Source organism: Lemur catta, chromosome X (assembly GCF_020740605.2).
Source record: "Lemur catta isolate mLemCat1 chromosome X, mLemCat1.pri, whole genome shotgun sequence".
Taxonomy (NCBI): Eukaryota; Metazoa; Chordata; class Mammalia; order Primates; family Lemuridae; genus Lemur; species Lemur catta.
Window position 1 is genome coordinate 72,420,647 of NC_059155.1, and position 26,295 is coordinate 72,446,941.

Below are 26,295 nucleotides of genomic sequence, written 5' to 3' on the forward strand. Positions count from 1 at the left end.
CGAGGGGTGCATGGCGCGAGGATGGATGGAGACATTCTCCGTCTACCGAGCTCTGGGGGCAGCTGCGGAGGCTGCAGGCGCCACCCCCCCCCCCGGAATGTTCTGGGCTCCAGTGTAGACGCAGAATCCCGTCTTCAGCCCTGTGAGTGTGTAAGGAAAGCCGGAGGCTGGACGGCACCCGGGGTCGTGGGAAACAGCAAGTGGCTCTCGCAGCCCAAGGGAGGCCCTCACGGCTGCCTCAACTTCCCTGCTGCCTCCCGACCCCCGTCCCGACCCCGTCAGCGCGAGGCCCCAGCCACACGTCCGGGGCCCCACCAGGACGATCGCTCTTCATCCTCCTCCTGGGGCCTCAAAAACCAGGACAGACACGGGAGGGTTCACAGGATGACAGCCTCACAGCTCGTTCCCGACCCCGGCTTACGCCCTGCGGAAGATCATCCATGTTTCCCGCATACTATCGTGGCCCCTCCTGCCTCCCTCTGTCCATCCAACCTTGTTCCTTCCTTCCTCCCTTTGTCTCTCCCTCCATCCTTCCCACGTCCTTCCCCGTCCATCCTTCATCCCTCCAACTGCCAGTCGCACATTCAGACTGACCCGTGGGGTCAGATTAAGCTACAGATCCTGAGATCCGGGTGACATATTCAATCTCTGTCCCCGCGTGGAGGGTGCGTGCCACCAGCCGGGGCCCCGGGCTGTCGTTTTGGGCGCTGGGAGGTGGTGCCTTCAGGAGCGCTGAGCAGAGCAGGGGGAACTGCTCTCTGAGTCACAGGGCGGCGTCCCAACGTGTCACAGGCTGGGGGCTGCGGCTGTGGGCCCTCTCATGTGGCTCCCCCCAAACCGAGCCGGGGTGGTGCTTTTAACTGCTGGCACCCACAGCGTGCCACGGCGCCCACCGACAGCCAGAGCGGGGGGCGGGGCCCGAGGCGGCCTCACTACGCACTCGGCTTGCTCAGCAGGGACCGGACAGACTGCAAGGAACTTCACTTTGATTCCTCGTACAGCCGTGTGGCTTCGGGGACTCTTTTCAATTCGGGCGAGCTTCTCCCGAGAACACGCAGTCTGACCACATCCCCGTACCGGCTTCCTGGTAGCGGGGGACTCTGCTCGGGGGATGACACATGCTTATCCTCTCGCATCCTGGGGCCTGGAAGTCCCAGATCCAGGGGTCTCAGGGCTGGTCCCTCCCGAGGCCTCTCTCCTGGGCGTGTAGATGCCGTCTTCTCCCTGTGTCCTCACGGGGTCGTCCCTCTATGCGTGTCTGTGTCCCCATCCCCTCTGCTTATAGGGACACCAGTCCTGTCGGATCAGGGCCCACCCTGGTGACCTCAGTTTACCTTAACCACCTCTTTAAAGAGCAATCTCCAAACACAGCCCCAGTCTGAGGTCCTGGGGCTCAGGGCTCCAACCTATAAATTTGGGGGGACACAGTTCCACTTATAACAGGGGGAACCCTCAGAGAATATAAACCGACCCAGCCGCTACTTACACAAGAATAAAAAGCACTCTTATCAAAGTCCAGTGAGGATAGCTTTTAGGTGCTGAACACAGACCTAGATGTATTTCAAACGAACATTTTTAGCATTAAAAAAAAAAAAGAAACCAACATGAAATAGAGTGAAAGGAAGCTGTGCTTACACTGAATACATCTGCCAATCATACACCGACCCTTTCCAAGCGATGCCCTGAATATACCGAGGTGAAACTAATTATGTTTTTGAAAACGCGTCCGGGGGAATAAAAATGCATCATGAAAAACGTATGTAAAACCCTCCCTCCCGCGATGTGCTCCCGTCGCCGCCCGGCGTGAAAAAGAGGAAGCTTCTCCATCTATTGTTGCTCTGCTCTGGGCTCCGGGTTTCATAACCTTTGTGCACGTAATCGAAGCTGCAGGTGGCAGGTTGCTGCTGAGAGCGGCCCCCGCCCCGCCCGACTGCTGGGTCTCAGGAGGTCGGGTCCATGAGTTTGACGGGTGTGGGGACGGCCAGCGAGCTTTGCCCGGAGAGTGGGGACCCTGCCCCTGTCCCTGTGCAGAGCTCACGCAGCAGGGCAGCCTCCTCTGCACCAGGGGGACGGTCCCCGAGGACCCACTGCCCCGCTCAGTGAGGGGGGTCCACTGAGGGGTCCACTCAGACTAGCGCCAAGGAGCCAGCTCACCTGGACGTCCCGGCTGCCGTAAGTCCCCGGGACCTGGGGGGGAGGGTTCGGATAAGGGAGCCCCCGCTGCAGAGATTCCCCCATAAGCAGGGCAGATCCCGGCCAGCAAACCAGAGCCACGTGTGCACTGCAAAGACGCTGTTTGATTGCAGAGAAAGAGCCCAACGGAGCTCACCTTTGGGGCACACTCGAGTCCTGTCACCTGGACTCAGGACAGGAACGGGGTCGGGGAGAAAGCGCACAGGGCTGAGGTTGCCATGGAGCACACCCGTCCTTGCATGTCCTGAGACATAAGGACACAGCAAAACCGTCTGGTCGGGAGTGACGCGGGTCCCCGAAGGCCTGCTGCTGGCTCCTGTTCCGGAATGTTCCGGCAGCTTCGGGGAGCTTGGTCCCTCCAACAATGCCAGTGTGCCCCCCTCCAAGTGTTCTCTCCCGGGGGAATTCTCTCTCTTTTTCTCTTTTTTTTACTTACATTATTTTTATTTTTTAAATATTTTTAATTTTTATTAGGCCCGACTTTTGCTTTCTGTTTTTGTTGGGGGCCGGGGCGCGGTTGTTTTTGATGTGCACAAATGCAAACAGTTGGCACCGATGGCATGCTGAGAAAGCACCACTTCCCTGAGGGCTTTGTCTCCCGGCTGTTCAAAACTCAGTGAGGTGGTGCTTCTGTGATCGCCCCTGTTTGACGGAGGAGGAAACTGAGGCACGAAAGTAAGGGATGTGTCCAATATCTGTATCCAGGCAGGGGCGGACATGGGTGCCGGGTGCCGCGTGTTGACTCTGGACCACTGCGGAATCAGTGAGGGCGTGGTGCCGTGGTCAGGGCCGTGTGTTGGCCGATGGCAGGTGGCCCGGGCTCCGTGGGACTTGCCTCTGGAATTGGGACCTACCTCTGGTATTGGGACCACCCTGTTGCCGCAACTGGGAGCCCAGCAGGCCCACCTTGGTGCTGGAGGTGTAACTCCTTCGGTGACAAGCGTAGAAACGTGACTCAAGCTAGCCAGGTCCATGTGGAAATGGTCAAACTGGGTAATCAGGAATTCCAGATGGCTTCAGGCATGGCTGGATCCAGGAACTTAGAGGGCTCTCCCTTTTCCCGTATTTCAGCCTCACCTTTCTCGGCGTCCCTTAGCTGCAGACTGTGCTAGCTCTGCAGGAAGACTACCCTGTTGGCGGGCAGGGAAAGGGGTTTCTGGTAGCCCCGGGCCCCATCCTTCCAGAGCAGACCCCAAGGGGAAAAGAGACGCCTGTCTGCCCCGGTACCTGTGAGTCACACACGCCAGACATAGGTGATGTCCCTGGGACAATCTCTATGCACAGGGTGATGCGGCCCCATAGCCAGCCAGACTTGGGGATGTCCCACTCCCTGTGGTGGACAGTCCCACGGAGCCACATGGCCCAGAGAGGGATCCACCCTGCGGGAACACCGGGGTCCTGCGGCCTCAGGGGACAAGTCAGAGCCGGCAGTGAGCCTGGGGCTGCCCAGCCCACCACCTCTGCCAGGTCTTCACACGCCTGTCACTCATTCATTCCCTCCTGTGCGTGGAGCCCACCCCCGGGGTCCCTCATTCATTCCCTCCTTTCCTCATTCCCTCCATACTTGTTGAGAGCCACGAGGCGGCCTTCCCTGGCCCCTGTGTTCACTCACCCCACGTTTATGGGGACCTGCTGTGCTTCCTTCATTCATGCATGCATTCCTCCATCAAGCAAGGCCTGTGTGCCCCCATGCAGTCATCCCTTCACTCCGCGTTCCTCTAGCTGTCCTGGAGCTCATTCATTCCTCGGCACACGTGGGAGGAGATATCTGTGAGCCGGTCCCTGCAGCTGTGGGGACAGGGCCTGCCGCAGGGACAGGCGACCCCCTGCTGTGCCAAGGGAGGTGACAAGAGCATGGCATCCGTGCCTGGGACCGAGCCACAGTCCGCCCCAGCCTCTTCTCTGCAGTCACCTTGTGGCTCAGACTCCTCCTCCCAGCTGGTTTGGAGCAGAGCGGGGCGGGAGCTCTGCGGCGCCTTGTTTCCCTCGGTCGGGCCCCTGGCCGGCTGCGGGGTCCTGGGGGCTTGCATGTGGACCTGGGGGCCGTGCAGCGACCCTTCTCTCTTCCTCCCCTGCATTTTGACGCGTTCCACGCCCGCCCCTGAGAACAGCCTCCACAGAGCAGGTGCAAACGTACCTACCCACCAAGATAACCGGCTGCAACCCGGGACCCTGTCCAAGGGACGCAAAAAGCGGGGCTCTTTCTCTCCCGGGGGAACTCTCAGGACACAGTGCAGCCCCCAGAATCCCCCCTGGGGGGCAGGGAGGCCAAAGCATAGGTCCCAGAGGGTGCACATTTTGCAGCTCAGAGAGGCAGGCGTGCTTCATGCTCAGAGAGATTATTGCAAAAGGCAACGTGACATCTTCCATCTCTGGTCAGAAATCCTTGGGATTGGGTCCCGGGTGTGCCTCTTGCTCAGTGTGCGGGTTCCTTATGGCTTCTGTGCCTCGGTTTCCCCATATATACAGGGAAGGTGGTAAGAGCATCGCCGTCCCTGGAGGGGCCCCTGGCAACGGGGCTGTGGACATTGAACAAACGTAAGGAATGTGACATGCTGTCTGAGGACTCCAGGACACTCAGCCCCACCCCCCAGGCCGTCTCCAGGACGCTAGGAAGGTGACAAGGACACCAGGACAGTGGTAGCCCCTTTGGGGACCCGGAGCCCGTCCACTGTGGCTTCCTGGCCGACAGTGTGACATAATCACTTCACATGGCCGGGGCCGCCCCTCCCCCTCTGCTCAGGCCCAGCCAGGTTCAATCAGCCGTGGTGACCACAGGCAGGAAGGTGTGGCATGGGCCAGGTGACACCCCGCAGTGACCCCAGAGGCCAGGGAGGACGCCAGGTGGACCACAGCCCAAGGGCAGCTGCCTGGTCCAAGGCTGGAGGGAAACCACCTGTGTCCCCCAAAATGCAAGAGCCCGGCTGGGGTGCAGCCCGGCCCCAGGGAGCAGGGTCCCCGTCCTGGCCGGAGCTCCTGGCGGGGGTGAGTGTGCAGAAAGAGCAGGAGACAAGGGGGGGAAGGACGGAGGATTCAGGATGTCAGGTGAGCAGGACCTGGAGGGCACAGGAAGGTCAGCAGAGACACAGGAAGTGAAACAGAAAGGCAGCGGCTCCCCCAGCCTCCGGGAGACAACTGTTTTTATTGAGGTCTAATTTGCAAACCATCAGATTCACCATTTCAAAGAGAACAATTCAGGGGCATTGAATAGGTTCAGAATGTCATGCAACCCCCACCTCTGTCTAGTTCCAGAACATTCTCAGCCCCCTAAAAGGAAACCCCCCCCATCCCCATCAGCAGTCACGCCCCAACCCCCTCCCTCACTCCCGGCAGCCACTGATCCGTTTTCTGTCTCTCTGGATTTGTCTCTTCTAGACATTTCATGTAAATAGAGTCATGCACGGCGTGGTCTTTTGCGACTGGCTTCTTCCCAAGCTTGACTTCAATCTATGCATTTAGAAAAAGGGAGTTTTATTCCTCATAAATGGGTACTACTACCTATGGGGTGCGGCCTCGGGCCACACACCAGAGACAGGCACTTCCAGGCAGCAGGAGTAAGACAGGAATTGAAGCCGAGCAGGTTGGGTACATGTTCAACAGGTTATCAGGGGGAGCTATGAATATTCATGAAGGGGGTCCTAACGCATGCGTATCGAATAAACATGTATGCAGCATATGGCCCCATGTTCTCCTTGGGGTGGAGACGAAACGTCGAAATGTATCAAAATTAGTCCTTATATGTCAAAAGGTCTTTTCAGGACACAGAGGTACTCAGTTGCACAGCCTTTGTAAAACTGGCCAGAACCAGCCCGTGGTCAGTGGTCTCTTATCAGGAGAAATCAGTCTCTTGTCCAGTCACAGCTGTGGAAACAAGGGGGCCGCTTAGCACCTGGTGGATGAGCTGCAATTGTTTCAATATTGTTTATCTCAAAGCCACCGCTTGTTGAACTTTCAGAGAAAAAGAAAAATCTCGTGGCAGTTGGAAAATAGCTTATTCTTTAAGCGTAGGGGTGCACGACTTACCCCTCGTCTGGAGTGGCCTTAGGTCCTGTTTGTAATTTGTCTCCTTATTGCTACAAAGAGTCTGTTGAGTCAGTCTCGTGATCTCTGTTTTGACGTTACTGCTGGTCAGTTGTTGTGTCTAGACCCCAAAAGTGAGGGGATGTTAAGGGGTGTGTCCAGCCTCCTGTCCCATCATGTCCTGGAACTCACTTTTTCAGGTTTCTCTGGGGTCCCCCTGGCCAAGAGGGGATCTGACTAGTCGACCGGGGGCTTAGAATCTTATTTTTAGCTTACAATGTTCTCAAGGTCATCCACGTTGTAGCCTGTTTCAGTGCGTCATTCCTTTTCATGGCTGAGTAATATTCCACTGTGTAGATGGACCAGGTTCTGTTTCTCTGCTCATCTGTGAATGGACACTGGGCTTGTTCCACCTTTCAGCTCTTGCAAATAATGCTGCTGTGAACATTCACATACAAGTTTTTATTTCAAGACTTGTTCTCCTGGGTGCACACCTAGGAGTGGAATTGCGGGGTCATATGGTGACACCGTGCTTAACATTTTGAGGGGTGGCCAGACGGCTCTCCAAAGTGGCTGCACCATTGCACATTCCCCCCAGCAATGTCGGGGATCCGGCTTCTCCCCTTGTTATTATCTGGCTTTCTGGGTATAGCTGCCTCAGTGGGTGTGAAGTACCCCTGCATGCTTGTTCTGTCCAGCTGTTAGATTCTCACCAGCTTTTATATCAAATATTTTGTAACGCTCCCCTCTGAAATGAGATGCAGAGATAACATGCTATACATACAATTACATATACATAATATATGTATGATGTTATACATATATTATGATATACACATAATACATTACATATATAATTTAAATATAATTAAATTTCTGTATCTATGTAGGCCTAATTACAATATGAAACAGAAACAAAAGTCAATGAATGTTAATAAAGTAATATTGAATTTGATATGTGCGCACGTGGCTGTAAACCCCATTAAGGCAATCTGAAGGGATCAGACGTTGGCTTAACGAATTCTTCACCCGTCTTCATTTCTCTTGGGCTTGTGCCTCAAGTAGGATTGTTGGGTCACATGTTAAAGTTCTCGAAGAGGCACCACTCGGTTTTCAGTGGGCAATCTGTGACTGGTGAGAAGCTGAAGGGAACAGGGAGGCCCCTGGTCCATGCTCTGAAACTACCCCTGGCTTCCACGTCCAGGTCATTTTGAGAACCAGCGAATTTCCACACGTTCCTGTGGACCTACCGCCTCAAGCGTGCAGTGGTGGAACCAACCCAGGTCCAGCCTGGCTCTCGGCCCCAGATCTCAAGGTTCTATCAGGACGTGACAATTGCAAAGCACTTTCTCCTGCAGGGAGCACACGAGGTGACCCGTGAGGACGATCCTTCCAGACTCAGAACAGTCCTTTGAGATGTCACCACCCCCATCTTGGGTTGAATAACATCCTCCAAAAATCCACGTCCACCTGGAACCTCAGAATGGGGTCTTATTTGGCAACAGGGTCTTTCCAGATACAATTAAGAGAAGGGTCTTGAGACGAGGTCATAGTGGATGTGTCCTAAATCCAGTGACAGGTGTCCCCCTAAGAGACAGCAGAGGAGACACAGACGCAGAGGAGAAGCCACGTGGAGACGGAGGCAGAGGCTGGAGTGACGCGGCCACAAGCCCAGGGACGCCTGGAGCCCCCAGGGGCTGGGAGAGGCAGGAAGGAGCCTCCCCTGGAGCCTGCGGAGGGAGCGCGGCCCCGAGACCCCTGCGTCTCACACTCCTGGGCTCCAGGACTGGGGGAGGGTGAATCTCTGTTGTTTTAAGCCCTTCAGTTTGGGGTGAGTGGTTGTAGCAGCCCCTGGAGACTGTTATGCACACTGACAAGGTCCCATCCTGACAGTGCTAGTCCCTCAGTCCCCAGCTGACACTTTCCCTTCTGCTTTGAGCCTGAGCCTTTGCACGAACTGCTTTCTCTGTTGCTTATCCGTATGCACTCACGAATCCCGATTTTTTCCAATGGTTTATCGTGCATGGCTGTTTTCTAATTACCCTGGAGCTCGTATTGCCCAGATTTGGCCCGTGGGAGCCCCTTCCACTGGCCCTGGCGTCGCTGGGATGTGCACATTCCATCCTGACATTCCGGGCCAGCAAGAGCCCCCGGGCTCACGTAACTCCCTTCATCCCGGCCCCGACATCGGCCACTTCTCTGACCCTACCTTCAGTTGTTTCCCTGTGTTCCCAAATCCCCATTTCCAGCAGGGAGTGGGGAATCTGCCCTGGACAGAGGCAGCTGCTGGGGAGCGGGGCTGAGGGTGCAGAGAAGGGAGGAGATGGACAAGGTTCCCTTGAGCATCTGAGACAGCAGAAGGCAGCCCGCTTGCAGCCGCGGCCCCAGGCACGACACGGCTGGCCCCAGACTCTGAGCAGCAAGCACATGCACATCCCTCCACAGGCCTCTGGGCTCACAGGATGCAGGGGACCGAGAGCTCAGAAAGCTCCGTTTGTGAAGGATGTCAGGGGATGCGATGTCCAGTCATCCACCTGCTTGGGGTGTCTGACACCAGGGTGATGGTGTAGCACCCCAGCTCCTGCCCGGGGACTTCTGGAGACCCAGACCTTGCCTGTTAGTGAGGAAGCTAGTTCTGCTTTCAGCGCCGAAACCACGGGGCCGCCCTCCTGCAGGACTTTCACCTGCTTGAAGGATGCAGAAGCTGCCCAATGGTGCAGCAAAAACAGACTCTCGCGGATTTGGAGAAGTTTTATCTCAGTTTCCTTGATTTGTGCCTTCCTGCACGCACCTCATGTCTTCTCACATAAAGGTTTTTAACTCTCTGCCTTTTGAGTCCCTCACCTGCAGATCTGGCCCCCCCATTGGGGGTAAATGTCTGAGCTCACACCCCAAAGTGCATGTGTTTTGTTGGTCCATAAACCATACACAAGCTTGTCAGTCAATCCTGGTACTATGTTAGTAAGCTGGATATTGTTCCTACTTGGGGAGGTTGTTTTTGTTTCCGTTTTTGTTTTTTGAGGCAAGTTCTCTCTCTGTCACCCAGGCTAGAGTGCAGTGGCACAATCACAGCTCACTGCAGCCTCCAACTCCTGGGCTCAAATGATCCTCCTGCCTCAGCCTCCCAAGGAGCTGGGACTACAGGTGCACCACCACGCCTGGCTAAGTTTTCTATTTTTAAGAGAGATGGGGTCTCACTATATTGTCCAAGCTAGTCTTGAACGCCTGGCCCCAAGGGATTGTCCTGTCTTGGTTTCCCAAAAGATTACAGGTATGAGCCACTGTGGCCAGGCTTGCCTATGGTTTTGATGGGGAAAAAAATATATATCTATATATATCTATATATATATATATGCAAGTTGTAAAGTTTTTCTCCCATGTGTCTGGGAGTTGCCTTGCACTCAGCATGGAGACAGGGTCTCATGTCAGAGACCCTTGTTCTAGACCACCTCTGATTAGCCAGGGACCCTCCCGTGTCTCGGCATGTGGCCTGCCCAGCACAGCACAGCCCCATCTCTGACCTGTTCCATCTGTGTCTGCAGACAGGAGATGGACAGGGGCAGTGACACGCGTACATTTGCAAAGCTGACATCTCACGCTGAGGGTTAGCAATGCTGTTAGCAATTGCACCTCCTTTCAAACTACCCTTCTCTGTCTGCCTCGGAACTGCCTAGCATATCACAAGGAGAATATTATACTGGGGAGGTTTTCACTTTAAACAGGAGAGAGGTTTAAACTTTCTCCTCAGCGGGAAAAGGCAGATTCCGAGTGGTTGTCATAGCTGAGGGGCTTTAGTCACCGGGGTTTGGGTGGGAGCAAGGGAGGAGGGCCCCTCTGGGTTGAAGGAGGAAGACCACCCTGGGTTTAAGGCAGCCCAACTTGGGGTTTAGGCAGGAGCAAGACTGCTGAGACCGTCCGGGCTCCTTCACAGGGTTCTTTGAGTTGCTTTTCTCTCTGGCAGTTTGCAGGGGATGTTATTGGAAATTGCATGAGTAAAATCAACCTAATTATGACTAGGCAAGTCAATTATACGATCTATTCACCTAGAGGAAAAGTTTGAGCGCTTATCTTTAAACGGAGAACAGCTATTAGCAAATTAAGGCTGTGAACCTGCCCCAGAGACGTCTCCCCTCCTCCCCATTCATCTGCTAAACAAACCTCTCCAGCATCACCTCCCCAAAGCGTTGGAGCGCTGGCTGCTTCGCTGTGGCCAGACGTGCTTGGATTTCACAACACTTGCAACTTGTGGGCTCCTATTTCCCGGCAGGGGAGGCTGGTGACCCCCGCCGGCTAGGGGATTTTTTTTTTTTTTTTTTTTTTTTTTTTTTTTCCACAAAACGGCATCTCATGTTAATCAGCGTGTCCACGCGCAGTCAGAGCGGCTTCCTGCCTGACAGACCGAGGCTGATTTTGCAGCTGCTGTTGAGACAACAGCGAGAGAGACATGCACAGCGAGGTGTAGCTTGGAAAGCGAAAAACAACCATAATGCAAAAAAGAAAAAAAAAATTTTTTTGTTGTTGTTTAGTTTTTTTTTTTTACAAAAAAAAAAAAAAAACGTGTCTTGGTCTTTGCAGAATCTGCTCTCTGGCCAGTTACGAAGCCCATACTGAGGGTGCCGCGCTCTGAGAATAAGATAAAGAAATCGGAGCAAACTGCACCCGGCTCCTTTGTCTCAGGAGCCAGAGATCAAAATCTGCAGGCGGTGCGCGCAAATGTCCCCGAGTGTCCCGTGCGCTGGGTTACGCAACAGAGAGAGAATAAACAGAGGGGGAGAGGTGAGAGGGTTTCGTCTGCATTTGCGCTTAGCAAGGAGAATTCTTGCCCTCTGATCCGAGGCGGGCAGACGGTCCCCCGTCCCCAAGCCTAAGCCCCGGGCCGCTGCTGCCCAGCTGCGCGCTGTTCCTTCCCTTTGAAGTCAGCGGAACAGAGCGCTCAGCGGCGTTGCCACGGCGACCGGAGTCGCAGCGCCTGCGAAGCGGGGGAACACGGAGGGCCGGAGCGATGGAGGGTCGGATGCACCAGTGCGCTGGAGCACAGTGTGGTGACAGCCTCCAACGTGACCAGGAGGCCCCAGGACGCAGTGGCCAGCCCTGACGCAGCGTCCCCGCGGTTTCACGTCCTCAGCGGCATGAGCTGCCGTCAGTGTTGTCACGTCTTAGTCATCCCCATAGGTGTCTGGTCGCGTCTGGTCGTGGTATTAATTTGCAGTTCCCTGATGGCGCGCGATGTGGGGCTTATCTTCACCTACTCGCTTCCTACCTGGGTATCTGTTCTGCTGGGGTGACCGTGAGGGTCTTTGGCCCATTGTTTCTCTTTCTGTTTTTTATTTCAACATATTATGGGGGGTACAAATGTTTAGGTTACATATATTGCATTTGCCCCACCTGATTCAGAGCTAAAAGTGTGTCCATCCCCAGACGATGCGCACTGCACCCATTAGGTGTGAATATACCCTTCCCCACCTGCCTGACACCCGACGAATGTTATTATTATATGTGCACTTAAGTGTTGATCAGTTAATACCAGTTTGATGGTGAGTCCATGTGGTGCTTGTTTTTCCATTCTTGCGATACTTCACTTAGTAGAATGGGCTCCAGCTCCATCCAGGATAATACAAGAGGTGCCAGATCACCACTGTTTTTTGTGACTGAGTAGAACTCCATGGTGTACATAGACCACATTTTATTAATCCACTCATGCATGGATGGGCACTTGGGTTGTTTCCACATCTTTGCAGTTGTGAATTGTGCTGCTATAAACATTCGAGTGCAGGTGTCTTTTCTATAGAATGTCTTTTGTTCTTTTGGGTAAATGCCCAGTAGTGGGATTGCTGGATCAAATGGTAGTCTACTTGTATCTGTTTAAGGTATCTCCATATTGCTTTCCACAGAGGTTGCACTAGTTTGCAGTCATACCAGCAGTGTACGAGTGTTCCTATCTCTGCACATTCTCACCACCATTTATTGTTTTGGGACTTTTTGATAAAAGCCATTCTCACTGGCCCATTTCTAAGTGGGGTTGTTTGTTTTCCCATTGTTCTTTGTGCCTTTTGGAGACCTGTCCCTTATCCGGTGTGTGTTTTGCAAATATCTTCCCCCAGTCCTTGGCTCACATGCTCATTCTCCTACCTACGTCCTTTGCAGAGCAGAAGTTTTGAATCTGAACAAAGTCCAACGTATCAGTTATTTCTTTTATGGACTGTGCCTTGGATGTCATATCTAAAAAGCCATTGCCAAAAAGTCGTCTAGATTTTATTCTGTGTTATCTTCTGGAAGGTTTATACTTTTGCATTTTATATTTAGGTCCGTGATCCACTGGGAGTTAATTTTTGTGAAAGATGTAAGGTTTGTGTCTAGGTGCATTTTTTTTTTTTTTTTTTGCATGAGGATGTCCAGTTGTGCCAGCCCTGTTTGTCAGAAAGACTGTCTTTGCCCCACTGCATTGCCTGGGCTCCTATGTCAAAGATCAGTTAACTGTATTCACAAGGATCTATTTCTAGGATCTCTGTTCCGTTCCATTGATCTGTTTCTCTATTCTTTCACCGATACCACACTGTCTGGATTACTGAGGCTTTGTAGTAAGTCTTGAAGTCCGGTAACATCAGTGCTTCAACTCTATTCTTCTCAGGCAGGGTAGTCTGTGATTCTGAGTGCTCTCTACAAAGCTCAGAACCAGGTTGTCGACATCCACACCTTGCAAGGAGGTCTTGAGAATGGAGGTGTCTCTCCTGCACCCCACACACCCCAGAGCGCATTAGGGCGAGGGCTCCCAGCCCTGGTGGAGGAACAAACAGTCAGGCTCAGGTGCACAGACAAGCTCACGAGTCTCTCCGGTGCCACCAGTTTGTGAGCTTGTGACTTTGCATTGTGTTTTCTGGGATCCAATCATGCAATCACTGAGCAAACACTGAGCCCCAGTGTTTGATGAGAAACCAGCACGACCCAGCAAGGGCAACAGCTTGAGAATGAAAATCAGAGGATAACAACCAGGAAAGCCCTCCACGAAGAGGGTGGGGGACATTGCGTAGTTACGGTGTGGGAAAGCTACTCCTAAGCAAGGCATGAGAGACAGAAGGCAGCGTAAAAGATAAGAACATAAAATTGCAATGAAATAGGAAACATCAGCAATAAACCAAAAGCTGAACGGCAGGCTGAGCGAGAAGTTCACAACTTCTCGGTGGCAGACAGGGTTATGTCACCCTGGTCACCAGCACAATACGGAAGGAGAAGGACAAAGTCAGAGACCTGACGCTGCCTGACTTCCGGATCTTCTATGAAGCTTCAGAAACCAAGACGGTGCGGTTCTGGCTGAAGAGCAGACTCCTCGATCAAGGGAACAGAGCAGAGAGCCCAGAGGTAGAGCCACACAAGAATAATCGATACCTTTAACAGCCATTGCCAGAGGGTTAATGTGGATAGATGATCCGTAGATAGGTAATTGATTAATAACTGCTTGATGGATGATTGACAGGTAGATGGAGGGATAGACATAGACAATCTCTCACGCACAGGCAGGGCTGTCAACCTCAGCACTGCCGACGTTTGGGGCTGGGTGACTCCGTGGTGGGGGCGTCCTGTGCATTGTAGAGTATTGAGCAGCGTCTCTGGGCCCCGCCCACGAGATGCCAGCAGCACCCTCTCACCCACTCAGTTGTGACAACCAGAGATGTCTCCACACATTGCCAAATATCCTTGGGGCTGGGGGAGAGTTTTCTGGGTGACCCCTGAGCTAGACCTGGCATCTGTCACCCTCGGGGACCTCTCAAACATCTACGTGACCTGTCCAGTTTCTGAATCAGTAACCAGGACTCTTGCTCCAACAAGCCTGAGTGCACAAATGGAGACTATGGGACCGTGTTGCAAAATCCTGCCCAATGCGATCGCCAAAGCTGGACTCTCCCCACTGCCCATGTGGGTCAGCCTCGAGGTGTCCAGCTGGGGCTGGATGGGGTCCGATGTCTGGGTAGTGGGGGGCTCTGGGAGGCCCCCGAGCTGTGGATCTGCATGACAAGGGCAATGGGAAGCTTTGCCCCCTGCAACAAGGGGTGTGAGCAGGGAGCTCCGAGCCTGTCTTGGGTCCCCACTGCAGTGGCTCAGCCCCGGCCTGCGGACGAGGACAGGGTCTCGGGCAGCCATGTCTCCTCGGCTTCTGCAAGGGGCGTCATCATCTACACACTCCACCCCTCCTAGCACTGGGCATGTGGCATCAGTAAGTCACAGAAAAGGGAGGTTGCATGAGTACTCACTGTAGCTGTTGCTTGCAATGGCGTTTTTATGCCTTTAGGTATTGCTCCCCTCCTCTTCCACTGAGCTCCTGAGCACACTGGCTCAGTCCTCAGCCCTATCCCACAACCTCAGTCTGTGCACGCTTTGCCTTTTCTGTGAGGTTCTTCCTCTCTTTTATGTAGCACGATCAGGCTGTCTCTAAATTTCTTTAGCGTCCATTGGCTAAAATGCTTCCTCCCTTTCCTTGGTGTATTAGTTCGCTGGGGCTGCCATAGCTAATCACCACCAACGTGGCAGCTTGAATAAAAGAGAGGCGCCTTCTCACAGTACTGGAGGCCAGAAGTCTGAGATCAAGGTGTCAGCGGGGGGGGGGGGGGTGTTCCTACTGAGGGCTCCGAGGGAGGATGTCTTCCATGCCTCTCTCCAGCCTTTGACGGCCTTTCGGCAACTATTGGCTTTCTGTGGCTGATAGAAGCATCCACCCACCCGTACACTCACCCACTTTCCCATCCACCCACACATTCATCCATTTACCCACACATCCACTCATCCATACATTCACCAACCCACCATCCATCCACCCATCCTGCCATCTAATCACCCATCCTGCCAGCCACCCACCCAACCATTCACTCACCTACCTATACACATATCCACCCACCCACCCATCCACCCATCTACCCACCCACCCATCCACTCATCCACCCATCCACCCACCCATCCACTCACCCATCCACTCATCCACCCACCCACCCATCCACCCATCCACCCATCCACTCACCCATCCACTCATCCACCCATCCACCCACCCATCCACTCATCCACCCACCCACCCATCCACCCATCCAGCCATCCACCCACCCATCCACTCATCTACCCACCCACCCATCCACCCACCCATTCACCCATGTACCCACCCACCCATCCACCCATTTATCCACCCACCCACCCATCCATCCACCCATCCACCCATTTATCCACCCATCCATCCATCCACCCATCCACTCATCTACCCACCCATCCACCCACCCATCCACCCATCCACCCATCCATCCACCCACCCACCCATCCATCCACCCATCCACGCATCCATCCACCCATCCACCCATCCACCTATCAGTCCTTCCACCCATCCATCCACCTTCTCATCCATCCATCCACCTATCCATCCATCCATCCATCCATTCACCCACCCACCCATCCACCCATCTACCCACCCACCCATCCATCCATCCACCCACCCACACACACACTCACCCATCCACCTACCTATCCATCCATCCATCCACTCACCTATCCATCCACCCACTCCCATCTCTGCCTTCATCCCCACATGGCCTTCTCCTCTGTGTGTCTGTGCCCAAATATTCCTTTCTTATAAGCACTACAGTCCTATTGGATGAGGGGCCCACCACATTCCATGATGATCTCATTTTAGCTAATTACATCTTCAAAGACCCTATTTCCAAATAAAGTCTCATCTGAGGTACTGGGAGTTAAGACCTCCACATGTGGGTTTGGGGGAAACACACAATCCAGCTCATCACAACCAGAGAGTCTCCTGTGCTTTTGTGAGTTGCCTACAGTTTCCCAGCAAACCCAACACAGCTTCCTCACCTGGACAGCATCGGTCACCTCCCTGCCTCCTTGAGCCACGGGCAGACGGGGGTCTCCCAGGCGTGGCTGGCGCTCAGGGCTCACAGCTTCCCCAGAGCCGAGATTCAAACACCTATGGCCAGAATTTCAGGATGTGGTTCTCAGATTCTGAGGTGCGGTCAGCACACTCCACCTGCACAGGCTGGGCCCTGGGCAGTCTTCTATGCACGAGTGCCCCTTGGCACTGCTGGGGTGGGGGCCGAGGCTGGGAGCCTCACCTGAGAGGTGTGGAAAGTTGGCATCGCCTGGCTGGAGGGAGGGTCTCGGGGCAGTCGCTATTGTGCTGGTGGGTGATGGTGGGTGGTCCAAGGAGAAGTCACCCCTGAGGGTGCTTGCACTGAACACAGCTCTTCCATCTGCAGATTGAAGTTTAGTGGGCTGCAAAACTCTCTAAACAACTCTTTTCCCTCCTTTGACAACTCTAGTGGGCTGAACACTGTTACTCAAAAGATACATCCATGTCCCAACTCCCAGAATCTGAGAATGGGACCTTGTTTGGAAATGGGGTCTTTGCAGATGTAACAAGTGAATGATCACAAGATGAGACCATCCTAGAGTAGGGAGGGCCCTAAACCCAATGACAGTGTCCTCGTAAGAGACAGCAGAGGAGACACAGACGCAGAGGAGAAGCCACGTGGAGACGGAGGCAGAGGCTGGAGTGACGCGGCCACAAGCCCAGGGATGCCTGGAGCCCCCAGGAGCTGGGAGAGGCAGGAAGGAGCCTCCCCTGGAGCCTGCGGAGGGAGCGCGGCCCCGAGACCCCTGCGTCTCACACTCCTGGGCTCCGGGCCTGGGAGAGGACAGAGTCCTGTTGTCTAAGGCTGCCAGTGTGTGGCCTTTTGTTATGACAACTACAGAAAACTCATCCAGTTGCTGATCTCATTACTATTTGTAGAGCACACAGAGCTTACAAAGCATGTCACCTTCACAGGTCACTCTGCACTCACGGCAACCCTCCAAGGATAATCCAGATTTGAAAGACAGGGAAACTGAGGGACCAAGACATAGAGGAGGGCCTCACCACTGGCCAGGGGCAGCGCTGGCACCTGGCCCTGCATCCGTGGTTTCCCAGGGCTCCGAGTCACCAGCCTTTCCCCCCAGCGGTAGCCGTGAGCTCCACCACTGAGGGTCCACTGAGCAGCTTCCGTGGGACATGAGCCCTCCCGGGTGCAAGAGGAACGGAGCTGCCCCTGTGCCCGGCTCCCCTCTGCAGAGCCTCCGGGCTCACCGGTGTGTGTCCACCGATAACGTCCTACGTAGTAATCACAGCTGCCATCTGTCTGGCTCCCCTCCCCCCCACCTCTCCAGAGCAGCGTGTGTTCCGGCTCTGTGGTTGCAGGAGGCTCTCCGTCTGCCCTATCCAAGCGCCCCAAACTGCATGGTCCAAACATCCACGAAACCCAGGAAAGACACCAGACCACAAGCAGGAGGTTGGTGCGTGGCTTTCTGGTTCAGGGACCCCCTTGGTCCCCTGTGTGCTCAGCCCCCCACACTCCGGAAGCACAGATTGCCGTTAGGAGAAGACAAGGGCACAAAAGGTGCAGGCGCCAGTGTGCACACCCTGCTGCTGGTGGGAAAGGGCTGGCTGTCACCTTCTGCTCGCCCCACCCAGCAAGGTCCACCCCACCCTAGCCAGAAGGGTCACTATGTCCCCTATCTCAAGCCTTCGGAGCGGGGTTCCCAGGGCTGCGTGTTAAGAGAAGCAGCTTTATCAATAACAGTCCCCAACCAGGAACAGCCCACGTGCCCAGCAACAGGTGGTCGGATAAACACAACACGGTCTGTGCGCACATCGGAATATTACTCAGCCGTAAAAAGGAACAAAGCTCTCACACCTGCTACGACGTGCATGAGCCTTGAAAGCTGGTGCCCAGGGACAGAAGCCAGACCCAACAGGCCATGTGGCGTGTGATTCCATTTATAGGAAGTGTGCAGAACCGGTAAATCCACAGGGACAGGGCGTGGACCCGTGGTTGCTGGGGCTGGGAGAGGAGGGAGTGTGGAGGGATGGTTCTAGGGTCAGGGTCCCGCCAGGGGCAAGGACAATGCTCCAAAATTGCATTATGCTGATGGTTGCACATCTGTGAATATAAGAAAAAGCAATGAATCGTAGCAATGGGTGAAACTTTATGGTATGTAAATAATATCTCAATAAAGCTGGGTTTTTTTTAAATGAGGAGGTGGGGGAGACACCAGCAGCCGTCAACAGGTGAGAAACGTCCCTGAACGGGTGGCCCCCAGGCCTGCGTGAGCTTTCCCGTGCAGAGACCGTCTGCAGCCCCAAGTGCCCGCCTGTGCTCGGTCCCTTGCTCCGGGCAGCTCGGTGCCCGGGCGCTTCCCGAAAGCCACCTCTGCTCACCACACGCCAGCGCGAACAACCGTTGTGCTGGTTTGGTACAATTTCCATCCTGCCACCCTGGGGGCCTCGGCGGGGCCCAAACCACAAGCGCCTGGTATTTCAGGGAAGCCTGCGGCGGTTAGAGGTGATTTCTTGATTAATCACCTGTGGCTCTCAGGCGGCGGCTCTCTGGCGGGCCGACAGCGGGAGGCCGCGCGCCGGCGCTGGGGACAGCTGTGTGCAGACCGGGCTTTGCAGGAGACCGGGGTGTGGACCCCAAAATAACAGAGATGCAGACGTAGCCAGACTTTCAAGGGCGCACGGCATCTAAATGTGCAGGATGGCACAGGGGACCCACCTAGGGAGTCACAGCGACACATGCCAGCTTGCTCCCAGCAGAGGTGGGGCGAGCGTCCCCCCAACAACACCGACCTCGGAAACCCACAGCCCCGTCCGCTGCAAAACAACTGTTTCAGCTCTGTGCACTGCAAGCCTCCCCAGGACGGACACGCTTTTTACGCCCGTTCACAGCCAGTGCGTCTCTCCCTCCGGGTGTGCCCCTCTGGGGACACCCTCCCCGAGAAACAGGTGACCGCTTTTCCTCCCAAAGCCACGGGGGGCAGGCGGTGGCTGGGGGTGGGGGTGGGGCAGGGCCGGCCCACACGAAAACCGTAGGATTCACACCTGCGCGTGCCGGCGCGGGGCAGAAAGTTCCAGTCTCAAACCGAAACTCCGGGCCTCGTTAAAATTAGTTTGGGGAAGCTGTGTGTGCAGCGGCTTGCGACAGATGGCAGCTCCTCTCTGGAGGAGGAAAACAGCAGGTCAGAGTCGGGGACTGAAGCGGGAGTTGAAATCCAGAAACGCTTTGAAGGCAGCGGGCGGCGCTCCCGGCACGGGGACCACATGTTTCCTGCTGATAAGTTCACCGGGAGACACGTGCCCGGGACGGAAGTGCCAGCTCCGCGGGTAGCCACTGCTGCATGGAGTAGAATTGCCGTTAGGATGGCTGCCGGGACAGTGGCTAGGGCGAGGTGACCCAGACTTGGGGGCTACATTCGAATGCACGAGCCCGGACGAGTCACTGCGCATCGTGGAAGCTCGCAAGCCGGGTGTGCGAAACATGCGCTCGGCGTGAGAGCTGCCCCACCACCTCGCGCATCTCGGCAAAACTCACAGGGCGGTGCAGGTGGCTCCGGGACCGTGGGCAGGGCATGCAAAAGGTGCCAGCGTCCCTGTCACAGCACCAGCAGGTGGCACAGTGGGCAGCCTGGGCCGTCAGTGTAATGCTTGTCTAAGTCACCTCGGTTGTGGGGGGGGCCTTAACCAAATGCCACAGCCTGGGAGGTACGTGAGGTGATGGATGTGTTAACCCCATAACTGTGGCGCTCATATCACGAGAGATACCACGTCCTGTGTCAATCAGCACCTGGCGCACCTGAAGTATATGCAACCTGCATCTGGCAGCGACACCTCGATGATGCTGCAGGGGGTGGGGACACCTTAGACCGAGTGGCTCAGAGACAGCATTTATTTCTCATACTTGTGCAAGCTGAAAGTCCAAGGCCCCGCCGGTCTCGAGGCTGCAATCGCGGAGGGGGATGCTTGTTTCCCGCTTGGAGCTTGCAAAGAGCGAGATGCTGTGCCTCAGCGCTAAGGAGCAGCGCGGGCGCCACTCTGTGACGTGTGCAGACCCCTGTCGGGGCTCCTCCCCTGCGGCCACGTGGCCACGCCCCAGCGTGCCATGCCGGGTCCCTCCTGCAAATGCCGACGGCACTGAGACGCGGGCAGACACTGTGGGCTCGTTCAGAGACACATCTGCCCCCGGGTGGCGACTTTCCCCCTGGGGAGGGGGGTGCTGTCCCCACAGAGGTCCTCCCTGCGTCTCTCTCTTTCCCATCTGCGTGTCCCTTGGTCTTCCAAGGCGCAGGGGTTGAAACGGGGTTACTGTGCGAGGATTTTATTAGAGAAAATGTCCGGGTGACGGGAAGCACCGCGGGAGTCTGGGGGGCGCTCACGGCCGCCACCCGCGCTCCTAAGATGAGCTGCGGTCTAAACACAGTGCATGTCTTGGTGACCCCAGAGCCCGGGGGGACCCTTTGCAGGATGTCGTCACAGCCCCGGTCCAGCCCGCAGAGGACAGAAACGAAAGGGCTGACACAAACAATAAGATAAACACACGTGCAGTAGGATAAACGTTCAATAGAATGTGTGTGTGCATATATACACACATACACGTGCACTAACATGTACATTCAAAAGAGCATATATGTGCATATAACACACATGTGCATGAAGATGGACATGCAATAGAATATGTGTGTATATACACACACATTGTGCACTGCAAGATACATTCAATACAATATATATGTGCACATATATACACAGAAACATGTGTAATAGGATATACATACAATAGAATATGTGTATGTGTAAACATATGCATACATGTGCACTAAGCTAGTAAATATAGACATACATGTGCACTATTCAATAGAATAGCTATACACACATATATGTGCACTAGGATATATTGAATACATTCACTAGAACATATATGTGCATATATACACACATATGTGAAATAGGATATACATACAATAGAATATGTATATGTCTGTGTGTGTATGTTAATATATGCACATACACAAATGCAGCAGGGTGTACATTCAATAGATTATATATGTGCATATGCGCACACATGTGTAACAAGATGTACATACAGTAGAATGTGCATGTCTGTGTATATACACACGTGCACTGGGATATACATGCAGTAGGACATGTGTGTGCACACACAGACACACACACATGCAATATGATGTATGCGCACACAGCCCTCTGCATCCTCAGTCTCTGCGTCTGTGGATTCAACCCACCGAGAATTGAAAGTAATTTGTAAACTGTCAACACGGTAAAAGACAGTACGAAAAGATTCCGTGTCACAGCCACGTACGTTCACAGCCTATGGGCTGCACCCGGTGCTGCAGGCATGCAGAGTGGATTGCAGGCACGTGGGAGGGCGCGAGTGGGTTATACGCACACGCTGCCCTGCTTTACAGCGGGGCTCTGAGCGTCTGTGCACCGTGGCATCCTCAGGGGGTCCTGGAACCATATACATACATGTGTGTGCATAAGGACATTTATTTTAGGAAATTAGTTCAGGTCATTGTCCGGGCCATCGAGTCTGAAATCTGCAGGGCATGTGAGTAGGCTGGAGACTCAGGCAGGGGCTGACGCTGTGGGCTGGACGCAGAAGCCTCCTCCTTCTCCAGGAAACTCAGTCCGTGGGCTTTAGTCCTTGCGGTCAGATACAATGGTAGAATAGATGGATGGATGGATAGATAGAATCAATGGATAGATTGATTGATTGATTGGTAGGTGGTCAGATACAGTGATAGAATAGATGGATGGATGGATTGATAGAATCGATGGATAGATTGATTGATTGATTGGTAGATGGTCAGATACAATGGTAGAATAGATGGATGGGTGTATAGATAGAATCAATGGGTAGATTGATTGATAGATTGGTGCATGGTCAGATACAATGGTAGAATAGGTGGAAGGGTGTATAGATAGAATCGATGGATAGATTGATTGATTGATAGATTGGTAGATGGTCAGAGACAATGGTAGAATAGATGGATGGATGGATTAACTGATAGATAAGTAGATCGATGACGGGTGGATGATGGATGCACATAGCCACACAGCGTGTGGGGCTGGCACCTCCCGGACCTGCAGTGGAGACCACAAGGCTGGAAACTGAGGCAGAAGCTCCTTCTGCAGTTTTGAAGCCAACACGTCCTCCCTCTCAGGAAAACCTCTGCTTCCGTCCTTCAGGTCTTCGACTGGACCGGGTGAGGCCCACCCAGATTACGAGGCTGATCTCCACCATTCGACGGACCGCGGGCTCTGACCGCCCCTCTGCCACGCCTGCGCAGCACACCTGTGTCCGACTGCACGCACGCCTGGAGCCGCGGCCAAGCCCTGCGGACACAGGACGCTGACGGCCCCGGTCCCTCTCCCAGGTAGGGTCGCCCCGGTCTGCGGACAGGCCCTTCCCAGCCCCTGTTTCTGATGCCTTTGCCAGAAGAGGGGTCTCCAAGGAGGGCTCTCGGGCAAGGAGGGGTCACAGCCAGTTCTCCACCCACCCCAGACCCGCACCCCGCGTCTCCCAGACCTGGCTTTTCTGCAACGCGGCTTCATCTGCAAACACGGCGCTTTGATTAACGCAGTTGGCTGTGCATGGCCTCAGTTTGCGGCAAACAAAACAGCCAGGGCTCAGGTGTCGGCCACTGTCCTGCCTCAAGCCGGTGTTTAGCAGGAAACGTGGCCCATCCCGAGCCTTCTGCTGGGCGCTCTGGTCCTATCTCACTTTGCCCCTCCTGGGGGGTGGGCATGCTGTTAGGATTTTGGAAACGTGCCTTGAGTTTTAGTCATGCGGAAGTACCGATCTGTCCTGCCTGGAGACAGACACCAGCCCCTGCAGCCACGGGCATCCGTGTAAACGCCTTTTAAATAAGTTTGCTAAAATAACATGACACGAAGTGTCCTGTCTGTCAAATGCCTTGCGACAAGCCAAGGGGAGGCACCTGTGTGAACCCTTGGTGGAAGAAGACAGAGCGTTTTCCCTATGGTCTGGGTGGACCCCAGCCCCAGACCTCCCACCCCATCCGGGCAGGGAGTGTGGCGGTCGGTGGTCTCCACAGCCCCCTGGAGGTCGGGTAGCCTGGCGTACAAGGGAGAAGGCAGGAGTCCAAAGTTAGGGGGGCCATGGTCACCTGGGTCCCTGATGCTGCAGGCACAGCGCCCCGCTGTGGCCAGAGGATTTAGCAGGGCCCCCTGACTTCCTCGCCAAGTGCAAATGAGGAACCAGCTCAAAGCGGCCAAAAACAACCTCTGGAAGATTCTGCCCAGGTGCAGGGCGACCAAAAGCAATGATCGTGCAGCTGTAAACAAGGCTGCTTTCAGGGTTACTCACTGTGCAACTTTGTAACTGCTGTGCTGCAGACGTCCTCATGGGCCCGCGGGGAAGCCCCTGCGCCGGCCTTGCAGCACACATCCTGCACTTCCACGTGGAAATGAGGAAGGAGAAAAGGAAGGGCCAGGGGTCTGCTGGCCCTGGTCCCGGTCCTGGCACACAGGAGGGGACCATGTCACTGAGCTCCTGACAGCCCAGCCATGGCTGTGCCGTCTCCTGTGGCCCAGGGCAGCCTCTGTCTCTGTGCAGCCGTGTTTCTGGGTGGTTGAGTTGTGGGTGGTTCTTATGTGTTGTGTGTGCTTTTCTGTGTGCGCCAGAGGTTTAGCATTTATTGAAATGTGGCGATCTGGTGGGAGAATAACAGGCGGGAAAAAGGGACATAGGAAGGGGAAGGAGGGAGGGAAGGGAGGAAGGAGGGAAGGAAGGAAAGAAGGGAAGGAGGGAAGGAGGAGGGAAGGAGGGAAGGAGGGAGGAAGGAAGGAGGGAAGGAGGGAAGAAGGAGGGAAGGAAGGAGGGAAGGAAGGAAGGAGGGAAAGAAGGAGGGAAGGAAGGAGGGAAGGAGGGAGGAAGGAGGGAAGGAAGGAGGGAAGGAGGGAAGGAAGGAGGGAAGGAAGGAAGGAAAGAAGGAAGGAGGGAAGGAGGGAAGGAAGGAGGGAAGGAAGGAAGGAGGGAAGAAGGAGGGAAGGAAGGAGGGAAGGAGGGAGGAAGGAGGGAAGGAAGGAGGGAAGGGGGGAAGGAGGGAAGGAAGGAAGGAAGGAAAGAAGGAAGGAGGGAAGGAGGGAAGGAAGGAAGGAAAAAAGGAAGGAGGGAGGAAGGAAGGAGGGAAGGAGGGAAAGAAGGAGGGAAGGAAGGAGGGAAGGAAGGAGGGAAGGAAGGAGGGAAGGAAGGAGGGAAGGAAGGAGGGAAGGAGGGAAGGAAGGAGGGAAGGAAGGAGGGAAGGAGGGAGGAAGGAAGGAGGGAAGGAGGGAGGAAGGAAGGAGGGAAGGAAGGAGGGAAGGAAGGAAGGAAAGAAGGAAGGAGGGAAGGAGGGAAGGAAGGAGGGAAGGAGGGAAGGAAGGAAGAAAAGAAGGAGGGAGGGAAGGAAGGAGGGAAGGAAGGAAGAGAGACCGAGGGACAGAGGAGGGGAGGAGGAGGAGGGAGGCGAGCAGAGGCGCCCCCTCCCCTGCCGGCCCCTCACCGCCCCTCCGTTGCAGGTCCCCCGGGGGCCCCCCGCCGGCCGCGACCATGGACATGAACATGACGGGCCCGGACAACGCGACGCTGCAGATGCTGCGGAACCCGGCGATCGCCGTGGCGCTGCCCGTGGTGTACTCGCTGGTGGCGCTCGTCAGCATCCCGGGCAACCTGTTCTCGCTGTGGGTGCTGTGCCGCCACATCGGGCCCAAGTCGCCGTCCGTCATCTTCATGATCAACCTGAGCGTCACGGACCTCATGCTGGCCAGCGTGCTGCCGTTCCAGATCTACTACCACTTCAACCGCAACCACTGGGTGTTCGGCGTCCTGCTGTGCAACGTGGTCACCGTGGCTTTCTACGCCAACATGTACTCCAGCATCCTGACCATGACGTGCATCAGCGTGGAGCGCTTCCTGGGCGTCGTGTACCCGCTGAGCGCCGCGCGCTGGCGCCGCCGCCGGTACGCGCTGGCCGCGTGCGCGGGCGCCTGGCTGCTGCTGCTGGCCGCGCTGTCCCCGCTGGCGCGCACCGACCTCACCTACGCCGTGGACGACCTGGGCATCGTCACCTGCTTCGACGTGCTCAAGCGGACCATGCTGCCCAGCGTGGCCATGTGGGCCGTGTTCCTGTTCACCATCTTCGTGCTCCTCTTCCTCATCCCCTTCGTGGTCACCGTGGCCTGCTACACGGCCACCATCCTCAAACTGCTGCGCAGCGCCGAGGGCCACACCCGCGGGCAGCGGCGGCGCTCCGTGTGCCTGGCCGCCGTGGTGCTGCTAGCCTTCGTCACCTGCTTCGCCCCCAACAACTTCGTGCTGCTGGCGCACATGGTCAGCCGGCTCTTCTACGGCGGCAGCTACTACCACGTGTACAAGCTCACCCTGTGCCTCAGCTGCGTCAACAACTGCCTGGACCCCTTCGTGTACTACTTCGCGTCGCGCGAGTTCCAGCTGCGCCTGCGGGACTACCTGGGCTACGGCCGGCTGCCCACCGACAGCCAGGACGCGCGCCGTGACAGCCTCTTCTCCGCGCGCACCGTGTCGGCGCGCTCCGCGTCCTGCGCCCCGGATGACCGGCCGGACGCGGCGGGCAGGCCCGGCCCGGGGCGGCGCGAGAGCGAGTTCTGAGCCCGAGCGCGGGCAGGTCCCTCGAGAGCCGCGGGCACGCGCGCGAGCGCGCGGACGGGCAGCCGCACGCGGGAGGTTTGCGGGGCGCAGTCCCGGGAGCGCGCGCGCCTTTGGAGAGGGCGCGCTGGGGAGGGCGCCCGGGGCTTCCACCTGGGCGGAGAAAGAAGGGAAGCCAAGGAGCCGGCACAGACCGCTTCGTCTCCCCGGATATGGTGGCAGCCTCGCGTGGGGGTGCCCTGCCGTGTGGCCCGCACCACCCCAGCTCCACCAGGGCTCAGGTTGTCGCCACTCGGTTCCTGGATACACCCCGTGGGCGGCCGCCTGTTTCCTTCCAGTTCCGCGCTGGTGACATTCTCCGTATGCAGAGTTGCCACCAGGGAGCCAGCTCTGGGGGTGCCAGCAGCTCCGCCCCCCGCCGCGTGGCCGGGCGCATACTGGAATTTGCCCGTGTTTTCCTCAGGGTCACTCTGCGCGCTGTGGCTGCGACTGTCCCAGAGGAACAAGGACAAGCTATTTCGTCGTCAGTGACTCTGGGACATAAGGGGTCTCCGCACAGTCACCTGGCGCCCTCTGG

At 55.6% G+C, this 26,295-nt stretch overlaps 1 protein-coding gene across 1 annotated transcript in view; it reads left to right on the forward strand.

Annotated features, from left to right (window-relative positions):
- P2RY8 (P2Y receptor family member 8) overlaps positions 1 to 25,721 on the forward strand; it is a 44,911-nt gene extending 19,190 nt beyond the window's left edge. Inside the window, exons 2-3 of the mRNA XM_045537898.1 lie at positions 22,280 to 22,467; positions 24,614 to 25,721. Coding sequence (XP_045393854.1) covers positions 24,645 to 25,721 — 1,077 coding nt within the window. The 5' untranslated portion in view covers positions 22,280 to 22,467; positions 24,614 to 24,644. The remainder of the gene's footprint in view (positions 1 to 22,279; positions 22,468 to 24,613) is intronic.
- The last annotated feature ends 574 nt before the right edge of the window (positions 25,722 to 26,295 follow it).